Source organism: Cibotium barometz, chromosome 3 (genome assembly GCF_041138505.1).
Source record: "Cibotium barometz isolate CiBa-2024 chromosome 3, ASM4113850v1, whole genome shotgun sequence".
NCBI lineage: Eukaryota > Viridiplantae > Streptophyta > Polypodiopsida > Cyatheales > Cibotiaceae > Cibotium > Cibotium barometz.
In genome coordinates this window covers 17,165,793-17,181,334 of record NC_141048.1, presented here as the reverse complement: position 1 = coordinate 17,181,334, position 15,542 = coordinate 17,165,793, and the positions used below count along the sequence as shown (strand labels likewise).

The 15,542-nt window shown below is 46.3% G+C and overlaps 1 protein-coding gene across 4 annotated transcripts in view; it reads right to left on the bottom strand.

Moving 5' to 3' along the window:
* Window positions 1–15,223, bottom strand: part of LOC147639774 (pentatricopeptide repeat-containing protein At5g39350-like) — a 93,007-nt gene extending 77,784 nt beyond the window's left edge. For 2 of the 4 annotated variants that reach the window (XR_015261976.1, XM_086773897.1), the window contains exon 1: window positions 14,889–15,223. Coding sequence is in view for 1 of the 4 variants with exons in the window: in XM_086773897.1 (XP_086630023.1) it covers window positions 14,889–15,000 (112 nt within the window). In the remaining 3 variants the exon portion in view is untranslated. Of the gene's footprint in view, window positions 1–13,421; window positions 13,867–14,888 lie in introns of those variants that run through there. The other 2 variants (XM_086773925.1, XM_086773932.1) reach the window with 2 other exon arrangements.
* Between the last annotated feature and the right edge of the window lie 319 nt (window positions 15,224–15,542).

Genomic DNA, 15,542 nt, shown 5'->3' with positions numbered 1-15,542 from the left:
GCATTTTGAACCACTTTTGGGTTGTATGAGTTCTTGGTTATGCCCTTTGGTTTGACAAATGCACCTGCCACATTTAACAGAATGATGGACAGGATTTTCCGACCTCATAGAGCATTTGTGGGCACATTCTTTGATGATATGATTGTGCATTCACAAACTGAGGAGGAGCATAGAAGGCATTTGGCCATTGACTTTGCAGAACTCCGAAACCATAGGCTGGTTATTAATGGCAAGAAGAGTGAGTTCTTCTTGCAAGAGATACACTTCTTGGGGCATATTGTGTCTAAGCATGGAGTCCGTCTGGATCCATCGAAGGTGGAAGCAATTCTTAATTGGCCAGATTTGAGGACCGTGCATGATGTACGCAGTTTTTTAGGACTATGTTCCTATTACAGGCGGTACATACGGTATTTTGCTAAAATTGCTTCGTCCCTTCATGCCTTAACAAAGAAGGCATCAGGAAATTACAGCCTTCAAAAAGCTTAAAGAAAAGCTTACTTCGGATCTAGTATTGGTATTACCGAACCTCCGAGAGGCTTTTGTTGTCCAATGTGATGCATGTGGAAATAGCATTGGGGCAGTTCTCATGCAGGAAGGACATGTGATAGCCTATGAGAGTCGAATATTACAGGATGCCGAGAAGCATTTACAGGTTTATGAGAATGCTTTGTCACGCAAGCCACAGGTCTCAGCAGTTTCACTTGCTTATCATCATGAGCTTGATGAAATGAAAGAGCAGTATGCCCATGATGAGGACTTTGAAAGGTTGTATGATCAGATGTCTGAGGGTCAGTGGTGGCATGAGCACTATACTCTCAGAGATGGGTTTTTGTTGATGCATGGTAGACTGTGTGTTACCAGGCAATTGCGACTCAAGGTTATGATTGAAAGTCATGCTCCACCGTATGCAGGTCATAGAGGTATTGACGCCACGATAAAAGCAGTGGAGACTTTCTTTTATTGGCCAACCTTGAGAAGAGATGTTGAAGCTTTTGTTAGGCAATGCATCGTATGTCAGAAGGTAAAGTTTGACCGTCAAAAGACACCAGGGTTATTACAGCCTTTACCTATTCCAGATAGACCATGGGAGAGCATTGCCATGGATTTTATATTTGATCTTCCACGTACACAAACGGGGAATGATGGCATTTGGACTATCATATGCAGGTTCATTTCATTCCCATGCGTAAGACGATCAAAGTTGATCATATGGTGAAGTTGTTCATGGCGAACATCTTCAAGTATCAAGGCTTGCCTATGTCTATCATTAGTGACCGTGATCCACAGATGACAAGTTTATTCTGGAGAGGGTTGTTTGATAACATGGGTACAACTCTCAAGTTTTCATCCTCATTTCATCCACAAACAGATGGTCAATCGAAAGAGGCTAACTCTATAGTATTAGATCTTCTTAAGTGTTATGTGTCAGAGCACAAGCAACAATGGGAAAAGTATCTTCCTTTGGTGGAGTTTGCATATAACAACACCTTTTGAGATTGTGGAAGGAGGGAAGAAGGTACCACCCATTTTGCACACAAAGGATAAGATTTTTGAGGCTGATCAGTATGTGGAGAGTATGGATGAAGCTTATCGGAGAGTTAAGTTGGCACTCCAGAAAACTCAGCAAAAGCAAAAGAAAGCAGCAGACCGTCACAGACGTGCTTTAGAGTTTGCATTGGGTGATTGGGTTCTTTTGTGATTTGAAAAGGCTAGGCTCAAGAAGATGAAGGGTAAAGAGCGCTTATTCCCTAAGTTGAGCATGCACTATTATGGGCCTTTTCAGGTATTGGAAAAGATTGGTGAGGTGGCCTATCGCTTGAAGCTACCAGATCACTGGAGGATTCACAATGCATTTCATGTGAGTCTCCTTAGACCTTTCTGTGGGGATGTGCCTGAGGATGTATCAGATGAGGCTCAGCCGGAAGTTGAGGAACTTGATGAGGTTCTTATTCCAGAGCAGATATTGGCACATAAGGAAAGAAAGGTACAAGGCAAAGTTTCCCATCGCTATCTTGTGAAATTCAAGAACTATTCACCGATGGATGCGAAGTGGATGTGGAGGAAGGTGACTTAACAGATTCACCTCAGGTTTTGCAGCTTTATCTCGATGCCTTTGAGTTGGAGCCGACTCTTGTTATGGCTCATTCAGGTTCAGTAGAGCATGGGTCTGGAGCATTGCCTGATGCTCAAGAGGGGGGAAGCACCTCCAGTCTCTTAATACAGACAGGCTCAGATGACATCTAGAGGTCGCTTGGTGCAGTTTTTGTCTCACCCAAAGGTACTGACAGTACATCTGTTTATGGGACTTCTATGATATAAGTGTACTAGTCACATTGGATGTTGTGGTTGTGTATGGTTCACAGTGGTATACAACTTGGACTACTACTACGCCATTGGTTTGCAGCAGTGAATGTTGTTACATGTGCATGGCTTAGAGAGATTGGGACGCTGATCTTGCCATATTGTACATTTCACTTTGGATATTTTGCTGTATCACCCGATTGCAATCGAGGACGCTAGCCATTTCTCAAGAGGGGGGTATGTCATGACCCTGTGAAAATGGAACAGCACAAGTGTGGGCATGGTGGTTGCTGAGCAAAATAAATATTAAATGATTCATATTTGGGGTGCCCGGACAAAGGGAATGATGTGTGGACATCTTTAGGTGGTGTGAAGGGGGACCAAGAACATTAATATTTTTAATGTTCTAATCATGGGTGGCCCCTAGGCCTAAGTGACCCCTAGAAACTTTAATGAATTTTAAAGTAAGGGGCCTAGGGTATTTTTGGAGAGAGGGGCAACTCCACTTTTGGAGTTACACGCCTCTCTCATCTCTCTCTCTTGCTTTTTGGGAGACATGCAAGAAAACCTGCGTGGAGGAGTAGAGGGCCAGGTCGACTGGCTGCGTTGAGGAGTGTGGGCTACTGGTCTTGCTGTGAAGAGTGCAGGCTGTACTGAATACAGGCCATACAGTCCACGTGGAGGCTACCCATAAAGACGGCTACAGAGCAGGTACAGTTGGCTACTGCAAGTACAGTCGGCTGTTGCTGGTTCAGGTGCGGCGTAGGCACGTACGGACAGCTGGTACAGTCGTACTATTGGTGGCTGTACATAACAGGTTGCAGGTGCTGCTGTACGACAGCAGGTACAGACAGCTGGGCATCTTCTGGTTCAGGCGGCGCAGGCGACCAGAGTCCAGTGATGAGCAGGCGGGCAGATTCAGGTGACTGTAGGCACAGTCCGTACAGTCATGTACTGACAGGTACAATCAAGTACTGATGTCCTGTACGGACAGGTGTACGGGCAGGTACAGTCAAGTACTGCTGTCCTGTACGGACAGGTACAGGTAGAAACAGTACTGTTCAGTCCTGAACATTATCAAGCGTTGAATCTCCAGCTACAGGCAGTGCTTTATCAGAGCATATTTGGTGCATCAGTCAGGTGGTTTGCAGAGAGGAAAGTACAAACAGTCTTTCTCAAGTGCAGACTGGTACGATCAGTCCCACGGGTGCAGAACCACGCACTGAATTGGTAAGCTCTGAACTTGTCCATCTTTCTTTCTTTCCATTGGCTTATGTCTACTGCATAGTTATGTTATCTGGCCCCTTGTGAGAGGAGGGGTATGGCAGATTGAAAGGGTGGAAACAGAGATTGGACAGTGGATGTATATGTGAACTGAGTTGTGGAACCATGTACATGAGATATGCCAGATGTGTGCTCAAGGTTGCCTTGCTGAATTGTCTTGGTTGATCAGAGGGAAGCACAGAGTGTTGCTTTTGTGGGACACAGATCTGTATGTGAATCCTATGTGCTAAGAGGTCTTGTGGGCTGCCAGATTGGACATACAGGTATATTCTCCTGGCTGGCTTTGTTGTACTCAGCATTACATCTCTTTGAATTTGAATAAAGAAATACCGAAAGGGGCGCCAAGCTTTGGGGCCAATAGGTGTCGATTTCATTTTAGTTTTGGGGCACTCTAGCTCCAGTTAATTTTGTTTCTTATTTGGACTACAAGTGGAAGGGTGACTGCTAGTCTACCGCACTTTGGTTTCTACCAGAGGCCGGTTTCAACAGGTGTATTCTTTGATGACACCTTGGTTTTCTCCAAGAATGAGAAGGAGCATAAAACTCATTTGGCTACAGTCTTTGAAGAGTTGCGAAAGCATAAACTCCTTATAAATGCTAAGAAAAGTGAGTTCTTCCTTTTAGAGATACACTATTTGGGGCACATTGTATCCAAAGAGGGTGTAAGAATGGATCCTGCTAAAATTGAAACCATTCGAAATTGGCCAGAGTTGCAAAATGTACATCAAGTGCGTAGCTTTCTGGGGTTATGTTCATACTATAGGCGATTCATCAGGCATTTTGCCAACATTGCCTCGCCATTGCATGATCTTACAAAGAAGAAAGCCACCTTCAAATGGAATCCGAATGAGCAAAATGCTTTCTTGCAACTCAAAAATGCTATCATTTGCGGGTTCGTGTTGATTGTTTCCGATTTGCAAAAGCCATTCACGGTGGAATGTGATGCATGTGGGAATTGTATAGGGGCTGTCCTAAATCAAGAGGGTCATGCAGTTGCTTATAAAGGTCGTCGATTACATGATGCCGAGATCCATATGGACATTTATGAAAAAGAGCTCTTGGCTGTAATTTATGCCTTGAAAATATGGAAGCATTATCTTCTTGGGGCTGAATTTGTAGTCAAGACCGATCATCAAAGCTTGAGATATTTTCTATCTCAAACAAAGCTTTCGGAGAAGCAAATGAGAATGGCAAACTTTCTTTCCATGTTTCATTTTTAGATTGTACACACTCTGGGAAAGAAGAATTTGGTGGCAGATGCTTTGTCCATGAAGCCTTATATAGCTGCAGTTTCAGTGGCCTCTCATGGAGACTTATCTGCCATGTGTGATCTTTATCATTTGGATGCTGATTTTTCCCATATATGGACTGATTTGATGGTGGCTGGTCACTCGCATGTCTCTTATGTGATTAGAGAGGGTTATCTTATGAAGGATAACTGCTTATGTGTGGTGAAGGCTATGCGTCCAAAGGTTATGGAGGAATGTCACGCTCCATCTTATGCTGGTCATAGAGGTATTTTACCTACAACACGCATGATCGAAAGATATTTCTTTTGGCCTAGCATGCGTAAAGGATGTACGCGCATGTATTACTTGCCAAAAGGTGAAATTTGACAAGCAAAAGCCTCCAAGTTTGCTTCAGCCATTGCCTATTCCCTCGCAGCCATGGGAAAGCATTACTATGGACTTCATTATGGATTTTCCTAGATCCCAGCATGGGAATGATGCTATATGGACCATTGTGGACAGGTTTGGCAAGTAAGCTCAATTCTTGCCCATCAAGAAAACCATTAAAGTTGATCATATGGTGAAGCTTTTTCTTGCTCACATCTTCAAGCATCATGGTATGCCTAAGTCCATTGTTGGGGATAGAGATCCTAGGACTACGAGCCTCTTTTGGAGGGCTTTATTTGATAACATGGACACTAAGCTTGAGTTCTCATCTGCTTATCACCCCCAAAATAGATGGTCAAAGTGAGGCTACAAATTCTGTTGTGTTGGATTTGTTGAAGTGTTCTGTGGCACATCAAAAGAGTGCCTGGGAAAAGTATCTTCCACTTGTAGAGTTAACAACACAATACATGCCTCCACGGGAAAGGCCCCATTTGAGATTATTTATGGCAGAGTGGTCTTGCCATGTCACGTGCATCCCGCACTTGGATGCCACGTAGACATTTCTGTACAGAAGGTGCAGGACCTGGGATGGCGAACTGGTCCCATGTGAGCCCAGTCCGGGACGAGTCAGCCAGGGATCCATCTCAGTCGTCCAAGGTCAGGTGTGCAAAGTCCTGCACAAGAAGCAGTGCCAGTCCGCGCTGTGAGTCTCCCTCTGGAATGATGTCAGATGTGCTGTGTATCTGGTTTGCAACTGGATGCCAGGCCTCTGTAGGCATGTAGGTTGCATGTAGAGATGGGGCCAGCCCATAGGGCTACCCCAGTGTGAGGATTTGTATTTGCACTTGTAGAATGGGCATGGGGGAGGTATAGAACCATCCCCAAGGGGCCAGGAGGGCCCCCATTGTGCCCACCAGCCATGGCTTGGGCTGAAAGGGCAGTCGGCCAGCCCTAGGGCTGCTGGACAGGCAGCCGACAGGGGTAGGAACCCTGCCCAGCCAGTCAGCCAGGTGTGGGAGGCAGTCCCACACCCATGCGCATGGTGTCCAGCAGTTAGGAGGCTGTCCCAGAATATGTGCGCAGGCTGGACAGCAATTAAACAAGTGTGAAAACAATTTATTAACAAGACACAGTCGTGAGGCTGTCCTGAAGCCAGCCGACTGGATGAAGGGAGGGGTATAAAAGCCCAGCCAAGATCTCATTGAATCCATCTCATAATTCACCAAGAGCTCCAAGCAACCAAGGGCCAGGACAGCCAAGAACATTGCTAAAGCTAAGGGGTGAAGGACTGAGGGTCAAGGGCAGGTTTTCCAGCCAAGAAAAGGTCAAGTACTTTGTATTTGTTTCAGATTTACATCATTCTAATAAAGCAAATACACCATCCGTGGTGGGGGCCCTACAGAGGGTAATTGGGACCCAATACTGTGTCCTTCTCCATCTCCCCCTTCTCTCTCTATTTTTCTGCACATCGTCTTTCAGTTTGTGCGTTAATTTCGTCGCGAAAAGAGTGCTGTTTTCTGAGTTTTGAAGTACCGATCCTTCTCCGAAGCTTCCGCATATTACAGTGGTATCAGAGCTCACTTCAAGGACAAAGATTCAGCAAAGAAAACCAGAAAATTTTTTCGCTCATGTGGTTGGTTTTTAGACGCCGGTGGACTACCCCTTTCGGAGTGACTCCTGTCCCTCGAAGGACGGTTGGTTTTTAGCCTCCGGAAGCCTCCGGAAGCCTCCCACACAGATAGTGCATGGTCAGATTGCGTTCCGGAAAGGAATCGCATTTTCCCGCTATGGCGAACTTTGGCGACGAGAGAGAACCAGAACCATGGGACCAGAGTGCACCAGGCAGCCCAGCGAGGGCACCCGGCTTGAGTGTACAAGACATGTTCCAGCAGATGATGCGAGCAATCGCAGACCAGACAACCAAGTTGGATGAACAGAAGGCGCGGATTTTGGCTCTGAAGGAGCGTTCTCGCTCTCCAGCGTCGCGTTTTCCATCTCCTCCTCCCTCTCCTTCCGTATCCCAGATACCAGATCCTCGTCACAGGGACCCTCTCGCAGGGTCACAGCCGCAGCCAAGCTCCTTGCTTGAGATGCAGATGCGTGCATTGGAGATTCGACAACGAGAAGACGAAGCCATGCGACGAGTGGAACACGAGCGTTACCTCCGAGCTTTGGACGCCAGATTGACACCGGCGGCGCCCTCGAATCAGTTTCCCGAGAAAATGAATTTCAGTAAGTATAATGGTAAACTCGATCCCACTACTCTGTATTCATGGTTACATCAATTTGAAGCTTACTTTGCCGCAGTTAGGAAATCAGATATTGACAAAGTGATCTTAGCCAGTTGGTATTTGGAAGGTGAGGCCATTCCTTGGTGGACTCAGTGGGCTCATGCCCACACCAGATCAGGTATGGCAGCTTATGGGTGGGACGAGTTCGTCCGTGACCTTAAGCAGCGGTTTTTACTGCCCCACTACCTTGAGCGACTCGAAGACGAGTTCAGGGGTGCGCGTCAGAACGCGCAACCAGTCCTTCAGTTTGCCAATAAAATTTCGACCTTGTGTCTGCAATTAGGCTTATCTGATGCGGACAAGAAAGGGCAGTTTTTGTATGGCCTGGACACGCACATCCAATGGGAGGTGCGTATGTTTAGACCAGCCACCTTTGAGGACGCACTCTCGCTTGCGCAGAGTGCAGAAATGAAACACAATGGTGGCAAGCCCAAGACTTCCCAGCCGGCTTCTCCCAAGGCTAACGCCTCGGGGAGCAAAAGCCAAAACCAGACGGGGTCTTCCCCAGGACAGAGCCCGGGAGCCTCTGGCTCCAAGAACTTGAACAATGCATCTAAGCTTACTCCAGACCAAAAAGCGGAGGCAGGCAAGACAGGTGGCAAGTTGAGTGCTGAGGAGCTTTCTCAGTATAGGAAGGAGGGTAGATGTTACTTTTGTCACACAAAAGGACATACTTCTCGGGATTGTCCGAAGAAGCCTCCAAAGGCCGCCGCCGCCTCCACAGCTTCCGTGGTGAGCACAGCTCCGCCACAGATCCCAGCGGCTACCCCTACTTCTTCAACCCCCGGTACTTCAGTTGGAGCAATTATTAGCCGGGAGCTCGAAGATAAGCAGAAGGGCGCCCATGACCAGGAGTATGAGCGCAACGAATTGCTCAAGTCCTTTGGCTACATAGGTGGCCAGAGAGTCGCTGTCTTGTTTGACAGCGGCAGCACGGAGGATGTGATCACGGAAGAGGCCGCTAGGCGTGCCCGTTTCGAGCTGACTCCGGTGGACAAACAAGTTGAGGGTTTTAGCACAGGTATGACTACGAGCGTCAAGTATGAAGCTCTAGGTGCTAAGTTAGTAATTCAGGGCATAGAGTTTGTGCGTGACTTTATGGTTGCCCCTCTTGTAGGAGCAGACATAATTTTGGGTATCCAGTGGTTTCACAAGTTTCTTCCTGATGTCAAGTGGGACAAGCACACGTTCCAGATTGATCGGAATGTGTCAAACACCCCGGTGACCATTAAGTGTGAGCCAGGTATTCCAAACTTTCCGCTCATAAGCCACTTGCAGGCTAAGCGAGCAGTCAGGAAAGGCGCACAGTGTGCGATGATTTACATCCAGACAGCCCAGACGGTGGCCAGTGCTTCCGAGAAGTACTCGGTTCTCCATGAAAAGTTCCAGAAGATTTTTCTTCGGGACAGTCTCCCTCCCCAGCTTCCCCCGTCCAGACCGGAGGATCACAAGATTGACCTCCTCCCAGGCTCGGAACCCCCGAGCAAGTTTCCGTGTCGCCTTTCTAAGGCAATGGAATCGGAGTTGGACCGCCAACTCCAAGAATTGTTGCAAGCTGGCTTCATACGCCCCAGCGTGTCGCCATTTGCAGCACCGATCTTATTTGTCAAGAAGAAAGATGGGTCTTCTCGGTTGTGTGTCGATTATCGTGCACTCAACAAGCTGACTATCAAGAGCAGATTCCCGATGCCTCGAATTGACTATATTCTCGAGAGGCTGAATGGAGCTAAGGTGTTCTCTAAATTGGATTTAAAGAGTGGGTACCACCAGGTTCGGATTGTTGAGGGGGACATCCCCAAGACAGCTTTCCGTACAGAACGGGCCCACTATGAATTTGTGGTTATGCCATTTGGATTGACGAATGCCCCAGCTACATTTAACCGCATGATGATGCGTATTTTCCGGGAGTTGATTGGAGTGTGTGTGTTCATATTTCTAGACGACATACTCATATTTTCAGCTACAGTTGAGCAGCATGACATTGATGTGGAGAAAGTCCTTAAGTTGCTGGAAAGCAACGAGCTCTATGTCAATGAAAAGAAGTCAGAATTTTATCTGTTCCAGGTACATTACTTGGGATATATAATCAGTGCCGAAGGCATTCGACTTGATCCGGCTAAAGTAGCCGAGATTGTTAACTGGGAAGTACCTCAGACTGCTTATGACATTAGATCATTTGTGGGTATATGCCAGGCATATTCCACCTACATTGACAAGTTTTCTGATCTCTCGGCAGACCTCACCGATCTGCTAAAGGGAGTGAAAACAAGGAGGCAAAAGATACGAATGACTCCACGAGCGTTGGAGGCATTCCAGAACCTCAAGGTGGCTTTGTCAGAAGCGCCTTGCTTAGCCCTTGCCTCGTGGGACGAACCATTTCAGGTGATCACCGATGCGAGTAACATCGCCATTGGAGGTGTATTGCAACAGAATGGTCATCCAGTAGCTTACATGTCTCGTAAGTTACTGCCCGCCGAAAAGAATTACTCAGTCTATGATCGTGAACTCCTAGCAGTCATTCAGGCCTTGAAACATTGGAAACATTTCCTGTATGGCCGTGACTTCGAGGTTCGCACTGACCATCAGGCATTGCGCTGGATTCAGACGATGCCAAGTGCACAGTGGAGTGATCGACAACACCGCTAGAGTCAGATATTCCAGCAGTTTGGTGGCATGATTGAGTACCTTCCAGGAAAGGCCAATCCAGTGGCCGATGCTTTGAGCAGGAAGGGACAAGTATCTGCGATTCAGACCACTAGACTTGACCTTGTTGGTACTGGACTAGAAAACATGAAGCACACATACGCGGATTCCGAGGAATTCGGTACTCAGTGGGAACAGGCATTGGATGCCACAGGACCATGCCATTTTCTGATACGCGATGGTTGGCTTTACTACAAAGGCCGACTGTGTGTCATGAAATCATTCCGGGCAGCTCTTCTCCATGATGCCCATGACGCCATTACAGGTGGTCATAGGGGCATGAATTCGACTCTGGAGAAATTAGAACGGCAATACTATTGGCCAAAGATGAGGCGTGATGTGTTTACATATGTACAACGCTGTGACATTTGTCAAAAGGTGAAAGCTCCTCGTGGAAAGAAGATAGGGTTGTTACAGCCTTTGCCAATTCCTGAGGGTCCTTTCCAAGACATTTCGATGGACTTTGTCACAAATCTGCCTCCCAGTCCGAGTAAGCGTAATACACAGTGTTTGACTATTGTTGACAGGTTCAGCAAATTTGTGATGCTTATTCCTTGCAGGGCCAATGTGACCACCCATCCTTCGTACAAAGGATGAGATTTTTGCACAGCCGATGAGTATGTGCGTGACTTGGATGTAGCCTTTGATCAGGTGCAGACAGCCATTGCAAGGTCAAATGACAAGCATAAGAGGGCTACTGACAAGCATAGAAGGGACATGCAACTCAAGGAAGGTGATTGGGTATTGCTGAAATTTGAGAAAGCTAGGCTTCGGAAGAGGCCATGATGAGGGATCATATGCAAAGCTTTCTATTCGATATTATGGACCCTTCAAAGTGGTTGACAAGATCAATGAAGTGTCCTACAGGCTTGCTTTACCCAGTCATTGGAAGATTCACAATGCTTTTCGCGTGAGTCTTTTGTGGAAGTATATGGAGCCAAATCTAGAAGAGCCTGTCGCAGAAGATCCGCCTGAGATTGATGAGCTTCAGGAGTTTCTCTAGCCAGAACAGATTGTATTTCACAAGGAGAGAGAGCTACCACATGGGAAGCTTTCCAGGAGATACATTGTGAAATTTAAAAACTATTTACCCATTGATGCAAAGTGGGTAGATGAGGACTATTTTGTTGACTACCCACAGCTTTTACAGGCATATCTTTGAGGCTTTTCAGTTGAGGACAACTGTTTAGAAGCCCGAGGGGGATGCCACCATTTGGTCCATCTCCATGTTTGGAGCCACTCTTCTGGGATTGTTACTCCATAGAGCGGCCAGATTTGTGCTATGTTCACATGGGGCCAGGTCGGTGTCCCATGTGAAAGGGCCAATCTTTTGGTGTCACATGGATGGGAGCCAGATTCGTGCCACTCGTGTGTGACCAGTACTGCATCACATGGTCAGAAACCAATTTTGTGCCACCCGTGTGTGACCTGCTTTGTGCTGTATGGACAAGAGCCTATTGGTGCCACCCATGTATGGCCAGGATGGCGTCTTACCTATGGGATTGTCACTCCATAGGAAGACCAGGACATGCATTCATATTTCTGTCGCGCCAGTTTTGTGCCTGACAGAAACTTTCTGTACAAGTTTCATGAAAGGGAGATTTCGTCCATTACATGTGCACATGCATTTATGACTGCATGCATAAACTTGTTTTCGCATGATTTGTTTGCGTGTGTTTGCCTGTTTTGCCATGCCAATACACTGGACGCCCCCAATGTACTGTTGGAGTGCTGCTTGCTGACACATTGGTGTGGCGTGTGAGCAGGTAAGTATTACCATTTTGGCCCTTCTAAAGTGTAAAATTCATAAACATTAGTTAACTTTAATGTTTATAAGTAAATGTGTTCACACACATTTAAAATTTGGTCTGGACACTTTCTAGTATGGATGCCCATGAGCTAACTTTTGATTAAAGTTTGATAATAATTAAAGTATCTATTGCATGGGCAACTTCTCTTTCCCCACACGTGGAAGATATGGAGAGAGGGTGGTTGATGAATGGTAGGCGACTACAGAAGCTAAGGAAGAGTTGATTTTTGGGCCTGTTGCACCCGCTTGTTGTACCTTTGTTGTACCCGCCTGCAGCAACTATACTCGGCTATCTACACCTGTACCTGGTTGCAACAGTTGTACCCGCCTACGGCACTATACCCAGCTGTCTACACCTGTACCTGCCTGCTGTACAGCACCTGTACCTACCTGCCTATAGACTGCACCTGTACCTACTGTACCTGTCTTGTACCTGCCTGCTGTACAGCACCTGACTGTTGTACCTGCCCTGTACACACTTGTTGATGCTGTACCAAGCCCTATACTTGTAGTACCAGGCATGTACTTGCTGTACTAGGCCCTATACTTATAGTACCAGGCATGTACTTGCTGTACTAGGCCCTATACTTTGCTGTACCAAGCATGTACTTGATGTACTTGCTATACCAAACTTGTACCTGCTGTTGTTCGTGTTGTACCTGCTGCACCCATGGTCGTACCAGGTGGACCTGACTGCATGGTAAAAGGAATGCATCTTCATTGACTCCTGCTACTACAAGCTATACCAGATGCCTTGTATTTCTTATTTGTGTAATACTAATATTTTCTAAATTAAGTTCAAAGATTTCTTTAAGTTTTGTGCAGAGTAGGAACAAAGCATGATAATGCTAACCATACTCAAGAAACTTTTCTAGTTTGGTTTGTTTTGCCCTGAGTGGTAGTGCTAACCGTGCCCTCAGAATTTTGAGGAGCCAGTGAAGGTTAGAAACACTAGGGAGTCTGGGAGAAAAGCTTATCTAGGAGAACCAGGCACAATGTTCCCTCCGCGGTGTATCCCTTTGCCTGTGCTAGTATGGGCGTGCCTTGGTGCACGGTCCCGGAAGACCAATGAAAGGCAGGTGTGCACCCAGTGAAGGTGGGAGTGTGCCTGTGACTTGGGACTTCTTCGACTATCCAGACTTCATCGATAAGTACCCAATTGTTTAAGTTATTCACTCCATGTGAGGAGAAATCTGGCCTATTGGCCCGTGACACTTGTACATATAAATACTCCAAGAAACACAAATGTATTGAGGGGGGGGGGGCAGCCCTTTCCAGCCCCAGTGTTTGTGTCAAGTGTTATTGGTCATTTTCAGTTTTAATGGTGCTAATAATGTCCATTGTTGGTATTAGTTAAGTGATCTAAAAATGTGTATTTTGTCTTCCGATTTGTAGGCCTCCTATAGGGAGCGGTTACACACACATGAAGCTCCAATGATTTTCCAACAATGCTCTATCACTCCCTCTCTGCAAGCTTAATCGCCATCTTCCCTGCACACAAGCTCTCCATCGTTTTTGTTCATAAAGGACGCTACACTCATCCATTTGTAAACTAGAGCATGTATCTGTGATCTCATGAGAAGAGCGACCTGCTACACCCCTCCACGCCTATTTTCTAGCTGCTCCGTCAGGGCGACCTGAACGACTGCCACGTCACCAACCGGTTGCTTCACAACTGTTGTACGGCCTCCCTATGTTGCCCCTGATCAGCCCATGCTGCTGGCCAACCTGTTTTGAGCTGGTCAATCCCTTTTGGGAGCTGGTCAAGCTGATTTAGGACCGTTCTTCGGGGCCCCCATAGTGCATGTTTGTGCCTATGGATGGCGCCCATGACCAGTTCATTGATGTTTACATGACAGGAATTCATATGCGACTCCGCTGCTGCTCTGCTGCCTTGATTTTGTGCGTGACCTCCACTGCCAATTCTTTATTTTCAGCAATCACATCACCGTCAGCCTACAACCAGGCGCTATTACGGGTACATGACACATGTGGACCCGGAGCACCAATTTCGATTGCCTCTCTCCAGTGAGAGGTGGGGAGTTGTTACAAAGGCTCTACATCAACGGCATCATCACCCAATATATGTTGTTTAGTACATGTTTTCATATTTCTTGTTTTATGGAAAATCTGGCTTAAGAGCTCGTGGAACATTGTACAAAATAAGATACACTTGGTATTGAAGGGGAGGGCACGGGAGGAGGGGGAGGGGGGGTTGCGTCCAACCTAGTTCTGGCCCCAGTGTGGTGTCTCTTGTGCAATTATTCATTTTTCAGCATTGCCTTTGTCTTGCGTTGTTTCCATTTCATGATTGTTTAAGTGTTAATTATTTAAGAGACGGTGCCCAAGTAGACACACACCTGACTAGGTGAATTACACTACCTTCCCCCTTCCAATATAGCCTCGACTCACCTTTCTTGAATCTCTCCAGGCAAGAGATCGTCCGCCTTATCCATCTCACACAAACCACACATGAATGTCCCCACCAGAGCTCCCAATGAAACTCCAATTCTCACACAAACCACACATGAATGTCCCCACCAGAGCTCCCAATGAAACACATTTCTTGAATCTCTCCAGGTAAGAGATCATCTGCCTTATCCATCTCACACAAACCACACATGAATGTCCCCACCAGAGCTCCCAATGAAACTCCAATTCTACAAAGAGCACTCACTGTGAGTTTTCGAGAATGGATTTACTATGAACCTTGGATACCTTCATAGGCCCTCCCTCAGACCTAGCAAGCTCTCTGATTGATTGAAGATGTCATATGATATCAAAGTATGATAAGTTGATGACACGAAATGCCATCAAAATACATCTCATTGAGTAAAACAGAACCATATCACAGAGAGCCAAGGTTGCAAAGAACAAACTCACTGGAAAGAGCAAAGAAACCGCTCCCTATCTCGCCGTTTGGTTTTGTAGCCATGTGGATGTCCTTCTCAGCACAAGCCTGTGTGCTAATGCATTCTGCAGGCCAGATCAGCATTAGGATTTCTCGCAGGTGAGCAGCAAATGAAATCAATGATTAGTTTGAAAATACATATATACATGGGAGGGGGAATAGGTGGACAATGCCTTCAATGGTCTAAGAGCTTATGCTGCGGGAGGCAATGCCTCCAAACTAATTTCATTATTTCAGGCTGCACTTAATATGGCTACAACATGCTAGAGGTGCATGCAGCAAGGTCTCCTATCGCAGCATACGAAGGGGTCACGTCTTCCACATACACTTGCTCGGACAATTTCATGAATAAGGCCATGATAAGATGGTTTGTCCCTACAAACATTTGGATCAACTAAGCAAGGAAAAATAGGGCACCAAAATGTTGTTTTGCATTTCCATTAAATGTATTCTTTTGGAGGAGTTATAAAGAAATTCAGTATATAAGTGGCATAAGGAATTTCTTTCAAGCACACCACTAAAGATGTGATATCAAAAAAGAAAATTTAATTATTCATTCATATCAACAAAAAAAAAAGAGTTCATTCATGTGTTTTCTTCACCACAACCATGTATTTGACCTCTAT